General features: G+C 36.4%; 1 protein-coding gene across 2 annotated transcripts in view; it reads left to right on the top strand.

The window, feature by feature from the left end:
- The window catches only part of LOC149791824 (guanylate-binding protein 1-like), a 49,774-nt gene that overhangs the window by 14,353 nt on the left and 10,186 nt on the right, over positions 1-25,235 (top strand). For both annotated transcript variants that reach the window (XM_089970336.1, XM_089970335.1), the window contains exons 2-3: positions 14,619-14,837; positions 19,940-20,067. In XM_089970336.1, the coding sequence (XP_089826462.1) occupies positions 14,639-14,837; positions 19,940-20,067 (327 nt within the window). In that variant the 5' untranslated portion in view covers positions 14,619-14,638. The remainder of the gene's footprint in view (positions 1-14,618; positions 14,838-19,939; positions 20,068-25,235) is intronic.

The following is a 25,235-nucleotide window of genomic DNA, read 5'->3' on the forward strand; positions in this document are numbered from 1 at the left end:
ACGTGTCACCATTGAGTACCACAAACTGTCTCACCGTCTACTCATCAAATTTGAAAGTGAGGAAAGAAGTATACGTATTAAATTTTGCCCAGAATTGTATGACATTTTGGGTGGAGACCTTAATTTGGTCACGGATAAGCACTCCAAAAAAATTGAGAAAGCAGACATTCACAACAACGGGCATTTTGCGAGGTATTTTCGTTTCCCGGTAGAACTGAACCAGGGATTGAATTTGATCTTCGTGTACTCCGATGTGGTGGAGTACAACGTGGTGGGACACACCTCCGTGCCGTTACTGCGTGTCATTCCTTTCAAAGTAAATTCTGCCACGGTCACTGACGAGGAAGGTGGAAACACTTATCACGTCCACCGCGAATTTGTACATCCTCATTATTTGCCTGTCAGCAAGTTGTATTTGGACACGGTCAACATTGCTATAAAAGGAGATCTGGGACAAAATATTCCATTCACCAAAGGAAAAGTCACGGTGAAACTCCATTTTCGAAAACGGTTCTCTCACGACTCATAAGTCATGTATCCAGTGTACCGAGGGGTTGATCGACAGCGAGGACACGGTTTAGGAGATATGTTGAAATCGGCCTTTCGTTCGGTGGCTCCGGTGTTGAAACCGATGGTGACACGCGGATTGCACGCCTTGAAAGATGCGGCACTGACACAAGGCAAAGAATTTCTCCAAAATGTCATCATCGACAAACAAAACCCTAAAGAAGCCTTCATGAGGGCAGGCAAAAATGTCTTGCTACAAACGGGTAAAGACCTTTTGGGCCGACGAGACACACCTATAAATGGCCTGCACGCTACCGAGTCAGGCATTCAGCAAGGACAAGGCAGAAAGAAACGACGAAGGAAACACCCTTTCACCAGACTTCACACGTCTAAAGCTGGAAAGACTAAGAAAAGAAGAACCGTTCGAGACTTAGACGTTTTTGATTATTGAGACACAGAAAAAAATGATGCACCGAGAGTAATGCGCTTGTTCCAAGTCGGAACTGGATCTGTTTGCCATGCCCCCCACCATGATGACGATGCAAGAATCCCAATGGGTGGAATTTCTCCTCTTTGACGGATTCCGCTCCCATCGAGTTTGAAATCAAAGGACAGCCCGAAGATTACATCGATCTGAATAGCAGTTACTTGTACTTGAAAGTCAAAATTCTAGATAAGGATAATGATGGAGTAGAGGACGGTGAGAATATAGCTCCCGTCAACAATTTCATGCATTCCTTGTTCAGCTCAGTGGACTTGTACTTGAATAACAAACTGGTCAGCAGCAGCATGGATACTTACCCTTACCGTGCCTACCTGGAAAATCTCTTGACGTACGGAATAGATGCCAAGAATACTCATCTCAATGCCTGTGTGGTATGGGAACCTGACGAAGCGAACAAGTTCGACAAAATAGATGGAAGCAATAGCGGCTTTGAGGAAAGAGAAAGCAAAATCTTAAATAAGAAGAGTTTAGAACTGATGGATCGTTTGCATTTGGACATGTGGTTGCAAGAGAAATATTTGCTGAACGAGGTAAATGTCCGCTTGAGACTGAATCTCAGCAGTGCCGCTTTCCATTTGTTGGCTGATACTACTGGTGGCAATCCCAAAAGCAAAATCGAGGAGGCCAAACTCTACGTACGACGCGTGGAGGTGTCACCTAAAGTGGGAAATGACATCAGTAACACGTTGAGAACGACCGCTAAATATCCCATCCGACGAGTGGGAGTGAAAACGTTCACCATTCCAGCTAACCATCAATCCATGATCGAAGATCATCTGTTTCAAGAACAGTTACCCAAACGTTTAATCCTTGGTATGGTCAACAATGAAGCCTTCAACGGAGACTTCGATAAAAATCCTTTCAACTTTCAACACTTTAAGGTGAAGAAAATCGAAGTCAATCGCGATGGCAAGACTTTGTGTACCCGACCTTTCGAACCGGACTTTGATCCCACGAAGTTGAATTACTTGAGATCGTACTTGTCCTTGTACGAAGCCACCGGGCAGTTAGGGACCAACACCAGTCACGGTATTCCGTACGAAGATTATGCAGGAGGCTATGCTTTGTGGGCTTTCGATTTCACTCCAGACCAGGGCAGCGACGAGGGACATTTCCATCCTATAAAATCTGGCCAGATTCGTGTGGAACTTCAGTTTGCAGAACGACTGAAAGAGACAGTGAACGTCCTCCTGTATGCAGAATTCGATAATACGATAGAAATCAACAGTTAGAGAGAAGTCATTCTAGATTATTAGAAGCTATGGAAGACTGTTATCCCTCTTTACCTAGTGGAGAAACTTTGGAGATGGAATGTGAGGAGAATGTGGAACAAGAAGAATCCCAAGACGAAAAAGTTATCATGATGAAGTCGAGATGGCCAGAACAAGAAGCCCATTTAGTCTCCTGTTTTGCTACATTCCTGACAGATGTAATGAAAGAATTGATCAAGGAAGAGTGCTATGGATGTCACAACGATCATCCCAGTCAAATTCAACACGACAAATGTCTGATGTTGAGCCAAGAAGAAGAATTGGACGAATATCTGGACAAAGCTTGGGGTGTCATCGAGATAGAATTCGTGTTGACCGAGTGGTATAAAGGCTTGGATAAACATTCTTCTCCTCCATTAACGTCTCTGGAGCGCCGTCGCATCGAATCTCTCTTTGACCAGAATAAGAAGTCGGAGCCAAACGCCTTATACTTGTCAGACATTTTCAAGCAAAAAGTCAGGATCGAATTGATGACTTATCATCACCTGTGAAGAAGAAGAAGAAAACCACACAAATCAATGGATACCTGGGAACTTTATTATCTTTTGAACCACAGTTCGTACACGGCTTCTTGGAATCCTGTCGTCTGTGCTAAAGATGAACTCCCTCATCGCAAACCTCAAGACCATCAAGCTTATGTGATCAACACGGACGACAGTCATCTCCGAGGAACCCACTGGGTAGCCGTCCACTTTCCTCAAAAAGGATGTGTAGAATATTTCGATTCGTACGGATTGCCTCCTCTGGAAGACGATATCATTGACTTTATGAGAAGAAATGCTCAGACCACCCGATTCAATAATGTGAAATTACAAGGCACAGATTCCTTGGTGTGTGGACAATATTGTGTGTATTTTCTGCATCATCGCAGCCTGGGCTATTCCTTAGAACATATAGTGATTCATTTTGATCCTCGTTCTTCTTCTAGAAACGATGTGAAAGTAGATCAATGGTTTTGTGACCATTATGCTTATCTTTTGTCTCAAGCTAGGAAACGTAGTGTCCATCAATGGCCTAATGACTTCCAACAGTGGAAATCACAATTTCATTCACAACGTTGTCAACCCTGTTTAAAGTAGAGTGTTAATTGAAAAGAAATGTTTGTTATTTGAAAAAAATGTTTGATGTTATATTGTTGAATTATTATTATTAAAAATGTTAGAGTTGTTTGTTAGTGTTAAGTGATTTTGAATCAAAAATGTTGTGTTTTAAAAAAAATGCCTTTGTCTTTTGTTTGGCTATAAGAATTTTGATTCATGCTCTTTGACTTCTTAATATCCCTCTCATGACACTCATTGAACGTTGCGGCTCGAAAACCGTGGAGGGATGTTTTCCTTCACGTCCGCGCTTTGACTTTAAGAACCGGGGCAGTTTCCAGTCTAACCATCCATTGTCGACTCATCCTCCTACGAAAATGTGCTCCAAACTAGCTAAGCTAAACGAAGCCTACGTGAATTTGTATAGGGTCAGACACAGTCTGATACCGAAGCCAGAAGAGATAGAGAATGTGAGAATGTTAAAAGTCACTGAAGACCTGATAGAAGAGCTCTTCAGAGAAGAAGTGAACAGGGAGAAAGAAGAATGGACAGAGAAGTACAGACTTCAGAGACAGCAGCAACAGCAACAACAACAGCAACAGCAGCAGCAGCAGCAACCTGAACCTGACAGAGGCTTTGTCGATTGTCGTATCGACACCAAAGAGTTCTTCTTCTCTTTCCGAAGAAGCAGACCTATCGTCAGAAAGTCTATCCTCAGAGGACGTCGCATTCTTAGAAACTAAAAGATTGCCATAGCAAACAAAAAAACAGTCCTTTTCAGGGCTACCCCAAACTCTAGAAAAGAAATAACAATCGATTTGCCAATGTGTGTAGGTAGAGTAGTGTGAATATAAACACTGACTCTTTTGTGATATGAGTGTATGTGTTAGTGTGGATAGTAGATCATGATCATGTTTTTTGCTGTTTGAGGTGTGGGGAGAATAGATTTAAGGTTTGATTGGATTGCTTTGCGTATGTGAATAGTATATTATTTGTTTAATAAAATTTTTTAGAATAGTGATGGGCAGTATAAAAAAGTGTTTCTTTTAGGTCCGCGCGTTGTTTGGTCATGATCTAGGTAAGATCAATGTTGTTTTAGGGGATGTTTTCCTTCACGTCCGCGCTTTTACTATAAATTGAAACTCGCTGGGCAGTCTAGCTACCCTGTTCATTCGTTAACAAGACAATGAATACCAGAATTGCAAAGCTTCTAGAACTCCAGATGCACCTGGAATATGCCAGGCGCATGCTAAATGAACTGGCAGCGGAGGTCATTGTCGAAGAGGGAAGGATGAAAGAGGAGGAGGAAAGAAGAAAAAAAGAAGAGGAGGAAAAGGAGAGAAGAAATTTCAGAATCCCAGAGACAGAAAATTGGGATTCTGAAGCCACTTATCCCGCCTCTGCACTCCCAAGAAAAAAGGTAAAAGGAGACTGGGGAAGAAGATGCGTGTGTGGTGCCAGGCCTGGAAGGTGCCATCATTAACCAGGTGTCACTGGAGTTCAAAAACAAACCGAAACCTTTAGAAAAGAAATAACAATCGATTTGCCAATGTGTGTATGTAGAGTAGTGTGAATATAAACACTCTTTTTTTCTTGTGTGTGTGTGTGTGTGTGTGTGTGTGTGTGTGTAAGCGCTGACGTAGGTTTGTGTGGATAGTAGATTTGGGTTTCATTTTAATGCTTTGCGTGTATAAATAGTAGATTAGGGGTTTGTTTATTGATGCTTTACGTATGTGGATAGTAGATCATATGAAATGAGAAAAGTAGGGGATGTTTTCCTTCACGTCTGCGCGTTGTTAGGTTATGATCTAGGTAATATCAATTTTATGTCTTAGGGGGATGTTTTCCATCACGTCCGCGCTTTCACTATAAGAACCCACAGTATTCGTCGTTCAAACCATTCTACAAAGAATAAAAAAGAAGATGGCTTCAAACCAACTTGATAAAATGAAAACATTGCAAGACGTCCTGGACAATTTGGGTATGATGGAGCAAATGTTGGTTAACATAAACGAGGATCACTATTCTTATAGTCCCCATTGTGTGAAGATGGAGATAAACAATTTAAGAAAAGTAAAGGAAATGATCAGTGCTCTGATGAAAGAAATAAAGGAGGAGAAGGAGGATGAAGAGGAAAGGATAAGGATGAGAGTATGGAACGAGAAAATTGAAAAGGAAGAAGAAAATGAGAAGAGGAAGAAAGAAGAGGAGGAGAAGCAGAAAGAAGAGAAAAAGAAGGAAGAAAAGAAAGAAAAGAAGAGAAAGAGTGTAGGACAGAAAATAAGAAGCTGGTGGAGAAATAGAAGAAATTAAAAGAAGAAGACGAAACCCAAAGGCCCTTTTCATTCAGGGCCACTCCAATCACTCGAAAAGAGATTGACTTTCAACTGCCTACCCCTTTTTTTATTTTTATTTTTATTATTTTTTTTTTTAAAAAAGTCCCATGTTAAATTTCCATTGACGCTATACACTCCCACCCTGTTTAAATTCCTTTGACGCTATACAGTCCCATATTCCCATGTTCAATTCCCCTTGTTGCTCAACAGTCCCAAAATCTATTTCCCATGTTAATTTCCCTTGTCGCTAAACAGTCCCACGATTTTTCGTCCATGTTAAATTTACATAGTCGCTGAACAGTCCCAGGGTGGTTAATGTTAAATTTACATAGTTGCTAAACAGTCCCGGGGGGGGGGTCTGTAATGCTAATTCCCATTGTCGCTGAATCGTCCCCATTCACTACTAATGCATACATGGTTTATATTTTAATGCGAATTGCATTGAAATTATAAGCGAGTATATCAATATATGTAATATACATCTATAATGTACAAGGTTCAGTAAGAGAAGCTCTCGAAACAAACAACTTTAAAATGTAGACTACATTTTACTCTGCAGTCTAAGTTCTTATCCACCAACACACCCTTTCATTTTGAAAAGACAACTCAGAAGATACTCGTATGTGTGAAACATTTAGAAAGGTATAGTACCATAACTTGCAATTACTATGCATTAGGTTCATTAGTACATTAAAAGGTCCAATCGTTTTTAACATAATGTTCAATTACTATATATAGCAAACCTAACATGTTTAGTAAAATTAAATAGATAATGTATTTCCCTAGAATAAACCATGCAAAATTTAAAAGGAACTTAAGTTAAAGTATTGACATTCAAATCACAATCATAAAAGTTATATCACTGGTTGAAAAGAACAGAGTGTTCCAACTGAATTCTTCTGGTGTTCCGAATTAATGCCAATTTTGATTGTGCCGACGAACCAGTGGTCTTAATTGTGTCGATATAACAATAGCCTATTGTATCACAGTGAAATAATCGAGAATGTCTTTGAATCAACGTACAATAGCCTCAAAATGTAGTGTTGTATTCCAAACAGTAAATAAATACGCTCCAATTATAATAGAAAATTTAAATAAACGATTGTTTTGAATTTAAATGTTGACACAAAATCATATACTTTTGCAGAAACAAATTAAAGGAGGACTAAATAATTTTTTACGCCTATGTCGCAATTACCTTTTTTGTATATTACTGAATCATCTTAATGGATAATTACACCAAACAGTAAATTTCTATGTCCTCTAAGGTCCTAATCAAGGCCAGGCCACAGCTCAAACACAGGTAAACAAATTATTAATGACTTAAAATGTTATATATATATATATATATATATATATATATATATATATATATATATATATATATATATATATATATATATACATTAAAAATAACATGGTGTTTGATGTGTTGGCATAAAACAAATTGATATACCAATACTATTGGTCTATAAAATCGTGATCCGACCGTGGCGCAATAATACGAACATATAAACATTCTTTCAACTGCATGCCTATAGATCAATGATGACTTTTCACTCATTAATCATTAATAACGTATTAAAATAACGACAAAAAGCATTAATAGTTCCCGTTTTCTAATGAATTTAACATGGTACACAGTTTCATCGTAATCCCTCTTTTTTCCGTTCCCCTCTCCCCTATCATGCATAAGGCAACATACGCAGAAATATGAAATGAGAGAGGAAAACAATTTGGATTGGATGAAAACTTTACAACTAAACTTGCACCAATTAACCTGCAAGAATATGGCTAATCATACCTGTATGTTTGCACTTCCCTTGGGATCTATCTTCAATGTTCATAATATCAATGATACAAAGATGCAAAAGCATGTCGACACTAGAAGTTAAATTTGTCGGTTACGAGGCGCACATACCGTATTGTATATAATGCTTTATTGTTGTTGTTGTTGTTTTTGAAACCTTTTATAATGTTCTAAAAATCAATTATTATTAATTAAATATTAAAATCTCTCTCTCTCTCTCTCTCTCTCTCTCTCTCTCTCTCTCTCTCTCTCTCTCTTGACCACCGTAGCATAAAAAGGGCGAAAATCCATAAAATTATGAGAGTTGATGGTTTTATCATACGACGTTGTTCTTCAACTATGGAAGATGGCAAAGTTAAGTCAAACCTTCCAAAGGTAAAGGAGAGAGAGAGACATAGAGAGACAGAGAAACAGACAGCATGCCTCGTTTCCTCTTAATGAAAAATGTATACATCTCGTGGTATACCATTGATACAGAGTACATCCTATACATATATACTGGTATAAAATAAATGACAAAAGGTTTGTTTTCCTACCTTAACACCGGTTATATTTCATCTTGTGGTGCCAAAAACGATATATTTTAACTTGCGGTTTCGCAGTTGGTTAAAATATAACTTTTTGGCATTCACGATGAAATATATCTGGTATTAAGGTACAAATAAAATCCCTCTCTCTCTCTCTCTCTCTCTCTCTCTCTCTCTATATATATATATATATATATATATATATATATATATATATATATATATAGAGAGAGAGAGAGAGAGAGAGAGAGATGGTTAGATACATACATAAATGTACATATACGTTAAGTGTCACAATTTGTTTCTTTACATGCACACTTATTTCAGAGTTGCTGATATTTGTCATAATGTGACATTTGCGTGTGTGATGAGAGCCAGTAAATGCTATAAACAACGCTAAAAGTCACGTTAAGTCATTTACCGTCATTTGCGACACTGACGGGTGTTAAGAAGCAGGCTGTTATACCCAGAGCGCAGTCCTGCTAGTAAATGCCACAATTTATGCGAATGACGATTACGTATGCCACTGTATATGTCGTCAGTAAATGCCACATTTTATATGCATGACGAGTACGCATACCGGTTTGTGTGTCTGTAAAATGTAATGATATTCTTCTGAACGAATAAAGTGGGCGGGGCTTAGGTTAAATAGTGAACTGTTGCAATCTTTGTGATACATCAACGCCATTTTCTAAAAATAAGTTCGAACCTAGTAACATGGCAATACGATTAGAAAGAAGAAAAAAAAAACAACAGATAACTCCATTTTCAGACACACAAAGTAATCCTTGTAAACGAGTGCACCCTTTTGATTTGACCCGATCGATAGTATGTCTACAGATAAGCTGAAAGCGCTATTCAGGACGGAAATGCTGAATAGAAACTATACTGGAAAATCATTTGCACGCAGAATTATAGACAATAACAGGATATAGTTATATATCTCAGTATGCACGTTTGACTATCGAAGTATGAACATATTGAAAATAGTTTGTGTTTGAAGAATACCAAATAATGTTTTTGGGGGGTATTTATTTCTTATACCTGACATCATAAAACAAGGAAGTATAGATAACTATATCATTCAGCGGAGATAAGTATTTTATCTTCATTTTAGACACAGTGAAATCAACACGATTAAAGCAAGCAAACAAAAAAAAAGAAGGGGTGGGGGAATCTTAAAGAGAAGAGGAAGGGGTTTGGTAGAATGAGAATTGCTTTGATCTTTAAACGTTCTTTCCTTCTGATTTTCATGTCATCTAGTAATATTGCCAGTTAAAAAAAGAAACTAGAATTTGAATCAAAATTCATGCCTTCTCCCATTAATTCATTTTCTTCGTTTGGAATACATTTTGCCGATAATAATTAAAAATGTTTTGATAAATAATAATAATAATAATAATAATAATAATTACCGCAATAAGTAATGTCATGAATCATTTAGATGGTAGAATATAATTTAACACTGAGTAACATGGGGAATATTCAGTAAATACAAAACGACCACCGCTCCTGCTTTTACTACCAATATCACTTTCAGTGTTAACACTAATAATGAGGCTAGTATTAATGCTACACACTTTGGAAAATTTAGCTAATTTCATGAATATGTAATATTCTTTTTTGTCATGTGTTAGGGAAAGTTATGTTATCAAAATTTCGTCATAAATATTTCGACTACATATAATATTAATATTGCCATCACTTCATCTTCTATAAATAATAATAATAATAATAATACATTTCATTTTTCTAGGGTGACATAATTAGCTAATAACTTGGCTACATTATAGCCCCGCAATTAAAATATAAATGTATCAAATATATGTGAAAGTTGGAAAGTCTGAATGGCTAGGATCTATTGCATAAAAGAAAAATATACATAACCAACAACAAATTCATCAAAATTTACATACTGTTATCATAAAGATGTGACCTAGCTACCATGTACTAATGGAATGCCAATACTTAATTTGAATCCACCTTATAGTCATACAAGAGATAATGCAAGTTTTGAAGTAACGTTGACTTATTATATGCTCATTTTTTTCAACGTTAATTTTACATTGTCATAATCGTTAAGTATTTTACGATATTGCACAACTTCATATTGCATTCACGTGCATAAAGGAACTACTTTCTGTTGTAAACAAACAATGGACGCAGACGCCAGCACTTTTGATTTGCAAACAAATCATGTACACTCGCGTAGTAGGCGCTTTACGTTTTGGTTGATTAAATTTGTTTCTGAATGAAGTAAAGCAGATCTTTCGTGGACTGCCATATACCAGCTGCTTTGGCACATTCCGCGTTAACTTTTTTGATACAATGTTTCGGATTTAGGCTAGCTATATAGTAGACGCCAGAAAGGGTCCTTACAAATAACATACAAGTGACAAGGCATAAACTGTCTTCTTTAGCTGGTAATAAGAATGGCAAAAAATATACTTACAGTTTTACATCCTGAATTTCCTCAAAATGTACTTTCTTATTTCTGCAAATCCGAATTACATGAACCATGTCATAGTTCTCAATCTTGACTGGACATTTCGAAATTGTACTGTAATTTCGAACATAAGTGCACTTACATCCTCCTTACTGCACTCATGTTGAAAAAAGCATTAAATTCCATAGCGTCGTTTTGATAATTGCAATTGAAAGACTTCATATTTTCCCCACATTATGATTTCAGACATTCAATGACAGAAACAGAAACACATTTGCAGATGTCGACACGCTTCTCCCTCGCTTATTCAATCCGACGTATTTCACGTGGAATTGTCGCATATAAATTCAGTCCATAATCACGAAATTTCGTAGAATTGAAAAGAAAAATTACCAAAATCTATTCATTCCAGATCAAATGTAAAAGTTGTTGCAATGCGTATTCATTCACAATATGACTCCACATTTAAATTTTAATTATACACGACATTTTCTTTCGAAAGTTACGTCAAGCTCGCGATTAAGTTCAAATTTATCTGGTCGGAGTTATCTGCGGAGTAATAATGTTGTTGTTGTGTAATGATGACGCTGCGCTTGTGTATTTAGTTTGGAATACGGCACACATTCAGTTACTTTGTTTCTTGTAGTGTATTTTGTTAATATAATAAGCATTAGGTAGAATAAGAAAATGAGCATGTAATGAAAAGTTTACTGCATTTGTATGGGAAAATATAAACTCGTCTTCTCGGATGGATATACTGCACTGCCAAGGTCGTGCAGTATTTACATCCAAAAACTCGTTCATGTTTTCTCATATAAATGAGTAACCTATAAATACACGATCACCCTAGCTGATCTTTTGATATAATCTGCAGAGTGTTTGCATGTAAGAAGAACTATAGAGTTCACCACACACAATACATTAGTTGATATATACTGTATTGTACAACTTTCAGATAAACTAATCTGGCATAAAACATCTAATCCATTCCAACATTTATTATTTCTTAGATATTTTTATAACGAGCATTTCAAAGTGGATAAACCAGAATAAAAGGGTTTTGAATACAGATTTCTAAACTTTTGACACATTTTAAAATTTCAAATTATTTGTTCCATTTTCCAAATATGGCTGCTCATCGCGCTGAGTATATAATGATTTACATTTTGTTTTCTGTAAAGATAACGCAAGTTTATTGCCATACACCAGTTTCACATCTCATATCTTCATGTAGTTTTTTCTCTGTAATACTAATAATATTTGCTCTAACAAATTGTGATGTATCATCCACAAACATATACTGACAATTGTTGTGTGTGTGTGTGTGTATATATATATATATATATATATATATATATATATATATATATATATATATATATATATATATATATATAAAGTGTTTGAGACTGATCACTTTCGTTTTCCTATGGATATTTACTTTGAAATCCGAGACACTGCCACTCCAACGCACTCTCTGCTATTGAGATAGGAGTAAAACCATGAAATGAGGGTTTTCAACATTCTATGCTGATATTGTATGTAGTAAAATGTATTTTTGTTGGTTGCAGGACGAAACTAGTTTTAATGACTCAATATTTATCTCTTGATATTGCATAGCTTATCTTCCAGGCTCAAAATTATCACTGTCCGTAAAATAAAAATTCCATGCACCCGTTAGATGGAAGGTTCTAGAAGTTCGCAATTCCAAGAGCACAGATCCATTATGTTTCTCCCCGTCATAGACCCAAAGTTAATGCGTACTAGCAATCATCAGGAGGGAAATTAGCATTACCGACAGGATAATATTAAATCATTCGAATTAGTTCCCCTATCTCAGCCAAAAAAAATAAAAAAAAAATATCAACATTTTGATATCAGTAATATCGTACCTATCTGAATTGCGTAGGCGGATTTGCCTGTTTTGTGGGAGAGTGGTGTCCTCAAAATTATTAAACCCCAGGAAACACTCATCTTTAGGTAATTAAAGTCAACCAGTGTAAGTACTTGGGCGGAGTATTTGTGCCGCTATCGCTGGTATTCCTTCGATCAGTTTTTCCAATAAACAGAGGTAGAATAATCTTTTTTAAGGCAAAAAGGTCGGCAATCAACGTTAACTTATTTTGGACACATAAATGGGGGACGAAAAGCTGGGTTCTGGCCATTTAACACTGTTACTACTGCAACATTTCTTTCAAAAGGAAGTGCACTTATTCATTTAGCCGCTGCTGGAACAGCATGTGATCTTTGACAGTGGATGAACTTCCCCAAAACTGAAGCTGGTAATATCTGGTAATATCTGAGAATGGTACCACCTATCGCCTGTTATGCTCGACTGGACCTCTGAAATGAAGATTAGTTGAGTACCTACGGTAATTGTTAGCAGTTGTATCCTTTCCCTGTTTCCTTCGGTGATAGAGAAGGGACTGCAAACTTTCCATCAAGATTTTCCGGCGACCTCTCTTTTGCAACCAATCCTCGAGGGATGTTTTAGAATGGGATTGCGTCTTGGCTGGCCTGCATGTTTTTCAAGAACTTTGTGACTGCTTGGGGTGGGGTGGAGGCGACCAGGGTGAACGCGCTTCCTTCGGCAGGCCACGAGCGGAAGCGAGCGACCTGTGTTATTGATCATTCAGGTCTTGAGATGCTACGATGGGAATAAATCTTTGGAAGAGGAGTAGCTCGAAGAAGGCTTTCACTTTCAAATTGTCTATGTGGAGAAAGCATGCCTAGATTTTTCAACCGCCTACAGCAAGTGCTGTAGCGCTGCTGGAGACAGAGATTCCTCCCTTCACAAAGCTGAAGAAGGCTGCTGAAAACAAATTGGCATGCATTGTTATAGCGACAAGAATCCTAGCCTTCAGTTCAGTATATTAAATGGAAGGTGGGAGCAGATTACCATGGCAACGCACACATGTGATGCCCCTGCGTACAAAGAACAGGCTTAATGGTCCAGACAGAGAGTGTGCCCTGTAAGAAGTAATAGTATTAAAATGAGGGAGCGCGAAGGTAGAGTGAAACAAGTGATAAACGGAACACCGGATGAATAAAAACTCGCACGAGATCTAGTATTTAACCGAATATGCAGTGGAACGGGGTTATAAATACTCTAGATTTACTGAAAACCTTCTTTAGATACCATAAACGACGTCTTGATAAGAGAGTTAATATTTCTGAAGAGCATTTATGAATTGAACCAATCTGAGTTATCGTATCAAAAAGGATGATGGCTACTGCGCATGGGCCTACGACGTGGGGAACAGACTGGGTATATGTTCTTATATTATAAAACTCTAATGGGATGATGACGCTTTATTATATGGAAAGGGTAAATTCCGTGCCGGAAAGGTAAGCTATGCATTACCGGCTGGTAGCTGTCGTTGATATCAAACTGTATGATTAGCAGTATCAAAAGATATGCGTAGGTATAAGAAGAAAATCTAAGTAATTTCCGTTTACATCTCTATTTCCTTCTAAGAATAACGTTACCTCTTTAATCCTTATAACTAAGTTAAACATTTTTCATATTAACCTTTGCTAGCTTTCTCATTTGAGAAATCTATGATATGCGTGGATTATTAGTCACTGCTCCAAATTTGACCTCATTCTACCTCTCTATGTTAAGAGTTGATAAATTATATGAAATAATTATTCCTTAAAGGCTAATCATACATCGCTTATGTCATCATAAACCTGAATTGTGGTCAAAGGAACTTCTCTTAAATCTTCCTTTAACTTTTGAAACTTTACGGTCTCGAAATTGTATTTGCTATGTATATAGTACTTTTTAAATTGTGTTCCATTTTCCAACTGAATATACCACTAATCACTAATCACAAGGTCTCGAGGTTCGGTGGTTCTTTCCGGGGATTTCCTGGGTTCTTCCTCCACCATTAATACTGGCCGCCATGTATAGCCTATCTTGTGCTGAAAAATGGCGTTAAAACATACAACAACAACAACAACTAATCACAAGGAGAATAGAACACGTGTGTATGATCAATTAACCCGATTGTGTCATTCGTTTCATGAGGTTGCCTTGTCGTGGATTATGCATCACGTCACATTCATCTAATATGTTATCATTGTACTTGTTAACATCTTAAACTTGATAGATTTCAAAACACCTTGTACTAAGGTATCTGAAGATTTTGAAACTGGTGCCATCCTATCTTTCAGCCTGCTGAAAATTGACAAAAATGGATGTTTTGTCTCTTCCGGTGTTTAAAGAGCCCCTTTGTCTCATAGAGTCTGACCAAGAAGGAACTTTGTGCATCAAAACGGAGGTGCTCGACCAAATAACATTGCTGGAGAATAAACTTCACATCGTTGCCATAGCCGGCTTGTACAGGACTGGTAAATCATACCTACTAAATCGACTTGCCGGCGCTAATAGAGGTAAATCATTGTGTGCATGATCATGTACTATTCGCCGATTATTTTTCTCTCATAAATAGCAATAGACATGACTAATTTCCCAAAAGGTAAGCAAATGCATACATACATACATACATACATACATACATACATACATACATACATACATACATCTTTGCCATTTACCTATACACCTTAAGGAAATACTACCACACCTAACTTTTTGGTGCTTGATGAATTGAGAAAATAATTTCCAATGTAGAAAAATGTAGAAAAAAGAAGAAACAAATATGAAACATCAAGGATGCGCTTCTCTTTTTAATTCCAGCGAATATGGCATCCTGTTTGGCTTTTACCCTCAAACCCTAAATATGCTTTAACTCTGATTGCATTTTTAAATAAATATGCCGCAATAGATGGAAATCGAACATTTAGACCAAGTTCAATAATATAGGTCCAAGTTTTCTATGCTTCATGATTTTGCCATTAAATCACACACAAGTGCATTATTTGCGCAACTGGACGCCCGCAAGTGAAATTAAGTGAAATTACTATATATGGTGCTAAAGTCAGGCCAATACCTTGCAAAACTGATCAATATGCAAAAGCAAACACTTATTCGACTTTTACTCTCTGCAAATCCACTACCTCTTTTCTTGGTTACCAACGCCTTACTTTCATGTCTCTACTCAGAATAGCCAGTGGTTCCCATTTCCACCAATATAGTCTCAAACTCGGTCATGCTAAATAATGTATTCTCGATCGCCATCGAGTATAGTTTAGCAATCATATTGAGACTTTTGTGTTGACTCAAGAAGTTCTGAGTAAACACGCATTCGTGGATGTTCTCGTATCGAACGGCATTGCATTGATAATAGACGTGGTTATTATTCAGATCACACCACAGCCAACGGTGGTTACAGCTGCTCTTCCAAAAATTACATCGGAGACAAGACATACACGCCTGTATTACATAAGCAACGTGGTCCCTTGGTGATTTCATCTCGCAGTTGTTGATCCTCCTCTATCATTTCCTCGCTTCGAAAACATTGACGGTCTATTATAATTCTTATATTAATAATATAATCTTACAGTATAAGTGCACGCCGGGCAGTCCCTGTACAGACCTATCACTTGCAGTGCTAAACGCACTCATTTCTAACCAATTATTAGATTTTACTGTTGGGGACAGGGTAGATGAGTGGTCTTAAAGCGCTTACGAATCACTGCTGTCTCACCTCTGTGTGCGTGGGTTTGAGTCTCGAGCTCGGCCAATGTGGGTACGTGCGAAAGCTTGCCAGTAGCTTCCCGTGGGTCGGTGGTTTCTTTTTTTCCGAGGTTCTTCCTCCATCATTTTTAATGCCCGCCATGTATAGTCTATCACTCTGAAAGCATACCTCTATTTTACTGGTTCGGCGGTCGTACAATTAATTATACACAATATCTGTCTGATCTATATTAAAGTCTTCGGCAATTGTGTTCAGAAACAAAAACAATTATGGTAATAAATGATGTCTGATGTCGCTTTCGTCTTAATCCAAAGAACTGTTACTCGGACAAGTGTGTCCTGTTTCATTTACAGTGGAGGTATTTCTCTTCTCAGCTAAGTCAATATAGCTTTAACATATTCTTTGGGAAATTAAACGGGGTGTGATCATCGGTGAATTAGACTTCCTTGTTGTAGAAGAAAATCTCTGAGTGATTTGATGTCTGATGATGCAGTAACCAAGAGAATGTTTGCACGTTATAATGCAACTATTCCAAGCTGGTTTAGAGTTGGTATTGACACATCAGGATAGTCCGAATGGTTGATTAATTTTTAACCTTAACAATGATTGTATTTGAACATATACTACGATCTTGTAACACCATTTGGAAGCAGATATTCGTCAACAAGTGGAGCAAAATCGTTGTTTTCAATCCTGTGTCAGCCGATTCATCGCCTCATTTGTTAGTTCTGCAATTTCATCGCCGCGGTCAGAATATGATCTTATAAACAAACAAAAAAGATGTTTAAGTACCGTCCGGATAAAGGTGAAGTCCTTTGAACTGAACTTCATCTAGGGCGAGTAAGGATACCGATATTGTGTATATATATATATATATATATATATATATATATATATATATATATATATATATATATATATATATATAAGCATATATATAAGCTTGAACAGTACTGTTTTTAGTGGAACGCGTTACCGATGGTCTACAGTGATTGCTATTATTTATTTGTCACTATTGTCAGTGCACTCCATTTGTCAATAGAACCGACTACGAATAAATAATATGATGACTTTCCTCGACGAGAGAGAAGATAATAAGTCAAAGTTTTTGAAATTTTTGACGGAATATTTGAGACCAGAAACTTAATTTGCTATCAAGGTGTTGTCATTTTTCTGAGGTTTCTGTCTTAAGAAGTTCCACTGTATTTGAAGGTAAATAACATTTTTAAAAATCGGTATCAGTGCAGTTACAAAATAGTTTTCCAAACATTTTGATCCGATAAAGCTTTTGATCAATGGAGAAAAAAAAAACAATTTACAACAACAAGATAAGAATAAACCACAAACTCCAAGTAAAAAATACGAACTCTGTGTGGTTGAAACGGGTAAAGCTACAAAACGAATTAAATAAAAGAGGCAGGAAGAACAAATAGACCAAAAACGGTTTTAAGCTGAGCAAAAGAAAAGTTTTGTTTTGTGTTGATGTTAAACAACAAATGTTTCACCATTACATTTAGGATGGGCTGAGCGGATTAATTGCGCATTTATTGCATGGAGAAACAAATTGTTTTGACATTAATCCAGGTTATGAACAAATGGCGAAAACCATGTGTAGTGAAATTGCCATCTAAGACCAAGTACTTAATACTTAATATATAGTAAAGGTTGTATAAAACAGTAAAGTTACGCGTTAAGGAGGTATAAAAGGAAAGGATAAAGTTCAGATTACATTCTAAATGGTCCTAAAATCTAGTGTATCGCTGTTATTAAATACTACAAGTCTTCAACTTGGTACCTTATGACGTCCTATAAACGTTTAGATGTCATTGCGTCACGTGACGCAATGACATCAAAACTAACTCGTGACTGACTCCCCAACAATTACAAAAATGTCTAAACATGTTTACCACACAATAAACCAAGTGATGCTGTTTAATCAAACCGATTTGAAACTCAACCTTTCCTCCTGTCTGCATCTTAGAGTCTCTATAGATATTGTACGTTTTGGTGTAAGGATACGAATGCAGAATTTACGATATTTCACTTATAAAATGTTTCCACGACATAGCCATTCAGTGAGTACATTTTCTTTCACACATAAAATGATCAATCTGTTTGTTCCTACCTTCGATGAAGTCAGGTCTTACTCAGCAAATTTCGTATGAAAATAATTGAAAGGTACGTAAGAGGTCACCAAAGAGGATCAATAACCGCATCAGGAGAGGTGACTTTTCTAAAAGCATTGAATTACTGTTTAACTTAATTGATAAAGAAACACTTAAGTTTCAGTGATAATTTTAACACGAACTATGGACAGTGATATAAGTAAGAAATATTTTAAAAGAATTAAATGTTGAACAAACGGTTTATCCTTTTAGATTGACGTTTTACCATATGTGATGAAATAATTGCATGGGGCTCTTAGTTTTTTAATTCATGCTAAAAGTTCAAGAATGAACCTAAAGTTTTTCACTCTTGCTATCTACGATAGAAAGCATCCCGCTGAACAGGTAACTATGATCATGACTGTTTAAGCGTATCCACTGTGACCGTGGGCATGTTACTCAGCATCCTGTGCTTATCCAAACTTACTGCATACGGATACCAACTTCAACAGAGTTAGTGACTTAAAACTGCATCCATTCCCAAATGCCAATGATATTCTAATATGACCAGTGTGTTCTTTTGTAGCAATTGTATTGACCCCGAAATCTACCCAGATAGGCTGGTTTTGGCTTTATTAAACTATATGTCAACGTGGTCATGTATGAGTATTTACTCCAATTGAATTAAATACTAATTGTTGTTCAAACAGTTTATATTAATATAGCTGAACCAAATTCAATTTAGTTCCTATTGTTGAATGTTCTGCACCATAAAACTCCCAGACAAAAAATATTGATAGCTATGGATTTCACAATGGTGGTAGGGTACTAACTTGGATCAAGAAAAGAAGTCGTCTGGTCTGTTATAACAAACAGCACGGTAATACATTTTTGCCAACACGTGCATCGCTTCATTTGACTTCACAGCGCACGACAATCAATCATATTTGTACTTAATCACACTTTCGTGTTGACTTCGTCCAAAAGCGTCAACCTAATTAAGCATTGATTTTGCTGTACGTATTTATCTGGTTGTGTAAATAATGACCATCCAAAACAATATGGATCTGTGATGATCGAAATAAAGCGAATAACCACCATTTTAAGTTATATGTTATCAAATTCTAAAAACTTGCACCAATACTTCATCATTCTGTACTGAACACCTTCATCAAAGTTCTGACTTTCATTCTAAATTTTGATGAACCCAGCTGTCAGACTACAAAAGCAGTATTGTTTACACTCAGTGACGTGGATATTTTGAAATTGTGTAGGCGAGAATTGTTTTCACTTACTTATTGAAGATTTTTATTGAGTTTATTACTCCATTTGGGGTGAAAAAAAAGTTTTAAGGCTGACACAAATCATCTCTGATAGCGGCATTGGCAGAGGGGGAGCACGTGCTCTGCACTTTAAGTTACCAGGCATCGAGTTCATTACTACTGTGCACACTTGTATTTGTACTTGACACGCTGATAAATGTGTGGATTGGTTTATACCATGCTACGCGTCCGTCATTGGTAATCTTCTTGACTTTATTCTGGTCATTTTGAGTGCGACCTTGTCTGATGGACGTCACAGTTTCATCTTCCAGTTCCCTCTTTTTATTCATTTTGGCTTCAAAATATTATCCAAATCTAGTGACTTGTATTGAAGTGCAGCTTTAACTAGATGGTGATTTGTATTTTAATTCTATTCTGATCCGGGAAAATGAGACATGCCTCTTCGTTATGTTCTCACAGACCAAGGAAAAGGCTATTTCTTTCAATTTTTGATACTGTTTTGTCAGGTTTCCCGCTAGGATCGACTATAAAGTCTCAAACAAAAGGAATATGGGCTTGGTGTCATCCTCACCCAATATACAAAGACCATATCCTTCTTCTAATGGACACAGAAGGGCTTGGAGACGTCGCAAAGGTAAATGAGATGGAAAGTGGTTGTTAAATACTAGGTTAAAATAATACTATATTTTTACAATATCGTTGGTAAATTCAAAATGCGTGGCCAACAGAAGCCATAAATAACACATATCAGCTAAGCTGCTATTCGTAACTGTCCATTCACGTTATCAATTGAGATATCACTATTAGACACCCATTCAACAGATCAATTTACTACGATCAGGAACCGTCCATTCAAATGAGGTATCATTCTTAAACCGTCCAATAATATATCACCTGATCTTCTGTCAGAAAACGTCCATACAGCATATCATTTAAGGTCCCAATATCAAGCACCCATACAACATATCAGATGAGCTCCTGTCAGAAAACGTCCATACAGCATATCAAACGAGCTTTTGTCAGAAAACGCCCACACAGCGTATCAGTTAAACTGCAGTCAGAAAACACCCATACACCATATCAATTGAGCTGCTGTCAGAAAACGCCCATGCAGTATATCAATTGAGCTGCCTTTCAGTAAACGGCCATACAGCATTTCAACTGAGCTACTATCAGAAAACGAACACACAGCATATTAACTGAGGTGCCAGAAAACGACCATACATTTTATCAATTGAGCTGCAGTTAGACAACCGTCCATACAATACAGCAACTGAGGTGGCATTAACAAACCATCTATACAACATGAATTGAGAAGCGATCAGGAAATGTCTTTATATTATTGAAATGTCACTAGTAGAGATCCATACCACATATCATTGGAAAAGTCATCAATAACCGTCCACACAATATAGCAACTGAACTGACGTTAAAGTCCATAAAACATAGTAAACTGACCCATTTAAAGGCCATACAATATGACAATTGAACTGATATCAGCAAAAGTCCATACAATATTGCAATTAGATTGCCACCATAAAAACTCCATACTATACAACAATTGAACTGCCATCATTAGAAGTCCATATCGCATAGCACTTCAGTTGATAACAGTAAATCCATACAACATACCTGTATTATGGAGTTTTAATTTGCACTGTTTGCTATTTTCTTATTCATTATATCCTTTGGATATTGTATTTTGGACATGACCTTGTCCAAAGTCAAGTTTATTTTCTACTTGACCTAAATCATTGATTTTTTTTTAACAACTAATGCATAGTAAATATTTTCTCTATGACTGTTAACTGTTAAGATTATTATCTTGGCCTGATTCAAAGACATCGTGTTTATCACGTTCTTTATTATTTTTTTAGTAATATACTTCCTAATCATAACTAAGAGTTTTTTATAAATGAACTTTTGTCCTACATCTTGGCTCTTCTTCTATGTCTTAGTTTCTTTGTATAACCTCGTTCACTGAAAAATTACTTTTCGCGCTGTAAGATCTTAGCAGAATCAGTTGTAATAGTGTTGTTCCCAGTATTTCATTTTGGCTGGAATTTATTTATTCAAATTATTTTGTTCAAGTTATTCTTCTCGGGAAATACGAAGTGCTCAAAAATAACATTCTTGTAAATAGAGTCTTGAATTCCTAATGAAATTAAAATAAGGATATATTCGTGGATTTTATTTTTGTGATTCAGCAAAAGAGTGTTTTCACATCACTACTACACACGCCATCGCAGGCACATCAACACTTCTAGTGTTGGGTTTATTTTGGATTACCAGTAAGGTTTATTCAGAACTTAATCATTAGGGCTTTATGTTAGTAATTATACGACTATTTGTGATTTATTTGGCATTACCGTAAGTTCCTTTTTAACATTTTGACTTTGTATTCTAGTGAAATAAATTATGTGTTGAATTTTACAAAGCTTGTTGATTTTCACTCTTTTCTATCACTTATTTAAAGACCACAGAGTCATAATATTTGCGTAAGCGTTCTTAAGAGCGACATAAACGGTGCTATAAGTGACGTGTAGAAACGATCAAGTCCCAAACTCATTTAAAACTAACTGTGGTTAAAAATGAAATTTATTTCAGGATCATTGTGATTACCAGTTCGATGACATTTATTGTTTCACTGAATATTTAAATGTTACGTATATTGGATTTAATTTAAATTTGATTTCATTTAATTGTTTTGTAAGTTTCAAAAAAAAATATTTTCTTTACATGTCAATGTAACGTAATTTTTTTCCTTGGAATTTGATATTTTCCAGAAAATTCAGTTTTGACCTAACTTTTTACGTGGACGCCTAATAATACAAACACTGTTTCTATTTTTGACCTATTTCCTGGCCTTGATTAAGGGTCAAGTAAACAACTTCTTTTTTAATTCATTTTTAATGTGTGAATGATAATGGTGAAATCGAGACTCTACTGGTCTACATACCGCTCCGGTGGCCTAGTGGTTAGAGCGTCCACCTCGGATGCGGGAGGTCATGGGTTCGATTCCCGGCCGAGTCATACCAAAGACTTACAAAAATGGTACTAGCAGCTGCCTCGCTTGGTGCTCAGCATCAAAAGGTTAGTGTTAGGACTGGTCGGCCTGATGTCAGGATAATGTGACTGGGTGGGACATAATGCTACATGTCTGCTGCATGATGCCCCAGTGCTAGACATCACTATAAACTGCCAAATTGCAGACATCGTAGCAATATGACTGAAAAATTGTTAAAGCTACATAAAAATCCAAATCACATCACATCACATCATTAGTCTATATGCCATTAGACTTGTATATGCCTTCTAAATCTTTCTAGCATGTGATCAAATGACCCTCATCCGGGAATCTGTTTTGCGTCTTGAGTTACTGTATAATCTTTGTTTATAGCGATTTTTCTCATTTTGGGCTTAAAACACTTGATGTCAAGATCTTCGTTTGTTTGTGACTAGTTTGGGAATTACCATTTAATGTTTATTCTAATTATTTGGATTCAAAAGTATTAATTCTTTTTCCTGGAAATACATGAGTGCTCATACAGAATTCTTGGAGAAAGACATTTCATTAAATTTTATTTGGAAATTCAAACACCGGATTATTGTGTGTGAATAACACGGAACTGTAGACACAAGAGCACAATAATAGCTATAGTATCAGTCATCGCCTTCCATCTTGGATTCTTTGTTGCGAATTTGAATTCATTATAACAGTTCATTATTAGAACTTCTAAATTTGAATTTGTCGATTTATCTTGGATTATTTTTGGATTTGATTCTTAATACCGTAAATTCTTATTTTTTTCACCTTTACACTATTTTTCTGGGAAATAAATAAATTTTTCATCGTTTCAAAGCTTGTTGTTTTCACTCTTTCTTTTGTTAATGTTTATTCTAGCCTAAACACGTAACATAAGATAAAGAACATGTATATATGATTAAACTCTAGCCATAATAGATTCGATTTACATGAATTATAAGATTTTTTTTGTGATTACATATTTTTTCGTACTGCTACCCTTCCACACACTGAATTATTAATCTTGAGGTCTTTTTATCCCCCAAAAATATTAGCACTATAATCCCATTCGTATCACCATGTACTTGCTCAAAATGTTTCACTTACACCAGTCCCCATACGAAATCTCAAACGAACATCTCCAAAACATTTACAGTCTATAGCATTATATATTTCATATATGACGTAAAATCCTTTAACATTGGCTGGTAATTGGAGTACTAAAAGACGTAGTACCAATTTCACTCACGTGCTATGCCCTGTCGACATTGCTCAGTAATTCTGGTAGAAACAATTGATTTGATTGGTAAATAGGCAAACTCTGTGGCGAGCAGAAAATTACATCATATTAATTCGCCACAATGATGAACGGTTTATAATTTCTTCTCTCCCTTTGTGTCTACATTCCAGTCTCCATGACTAGGTCAGAAATATTTATTCAGAAAGTGAACAATCCACGAAATGGTAACGATTTTGGTACATTAAAATACTTAACAATGTAAAGTTGCTTACATTTTAATAGATCAACTAAAGAGATTTGCTCTCTACCGGATCATATGGACATAATTTCCTTTCTTGTGTTTTTTTTTATTTTATTAACCTATCAGTTACTTTTAGTCATTATTGGAGTATGGACTAAGTGCAAGATCACCTTACATCCAAACTTTAAAAGCTCTGTAATTTTTAAAGCTATACACCTCCTTAACTGGAGATTTGACAACCGAAATGTCTCAGTGATCATGGCAATTTGTATTCACATTTTTAGAAGGAATTATATTATTTCCAATTACAATCAAGACATACATTCGATTCACTTTGGCAAGACATCACAAAGGACAAAGTAAAAATGACGCTTGCTTTGAAATAGTGTGTTACATACGTGTCAGTCAAGCTTGTTAACTTATAGGTAGTATCAAAAATTTGATTTAAATTTCCAAATTGCAGAGACGAAGTTCCGCTCCTCAGTTTCGTACTTTGTGTAGGGTTAATTTTTAAAGAAAACGAATTTCCACGTAGGCCTCTTTGATAATTCTGGCTATAAGACCTTGCATTTCTGAAGCATTATTAACAGAAGATTTATTTAAAATATTTTGGTATATCAATGACAGGTGTAATTTGGGTTATAGTTATTTAGCTTGACCTTATTCCAGATGTGCACCTATTAAAAATGCTAGTTCTGCTTGGTTATTTTCACTTCCTAGATTTCAAGGAAAAGTCGACGTAAAAGCGAGTTGATAACCATTTGGTACCTTTATATCTTTTATAACTCGTTTATTCAACTTTTGGAAGCTGGTATTGCCCATAATGGTGAAATTCACAATTCCAGTTTAAATAACTGCAAATACCAGTCACATTATATAAAAGTCGCATAGAGGCATGCCATCATCCTCTCCCCTGTGCAATCTTCAAAGGGAAATAACTTCACCTTACATCTGTTCCTTTTTTCAGATGTCCTTAATAACTGTCATGCTGAGCAGTAACGACAATGTTGTTAGTGGGTGAGATCAGTGCGTGCGTGTGCGTGATTAGGATTTTTAACGTAGCTTTAACAGTTTTTCAGTCATATCACTACGATGCCTGCAGTGTGGCAGTTTATAGTGATGTCTAGCACTGGGGCATCATGCCGCAGACATGTAGCATGATGTCCCACCCAGTCACATTAGCCTGACACCAGGCCAACCAGTCCTAACACAAACCTCTTAATGCTGAGCGCCTAGCGAGGCAGCTGTTAGTACCATTTTTGTAAGTCGTTGGTATGACTCGGCCGGGGATCGAAC

This window comes from Sinohyriopsis cumingii, chromosome 9, assembly GCF_028554795.1.
Source record: "Sinohyriopsis cumingii isolate HCF-2022 chromosome 9, ASM2855479v2, whole genome shotgun sequence".
Lineage (NCBI taxonomy): Eukaryota > Metazoa > Mollusca > Bivalvia > Unionida > Unionidae > Sinohyriopsis > Sinohyriopsis cumingii.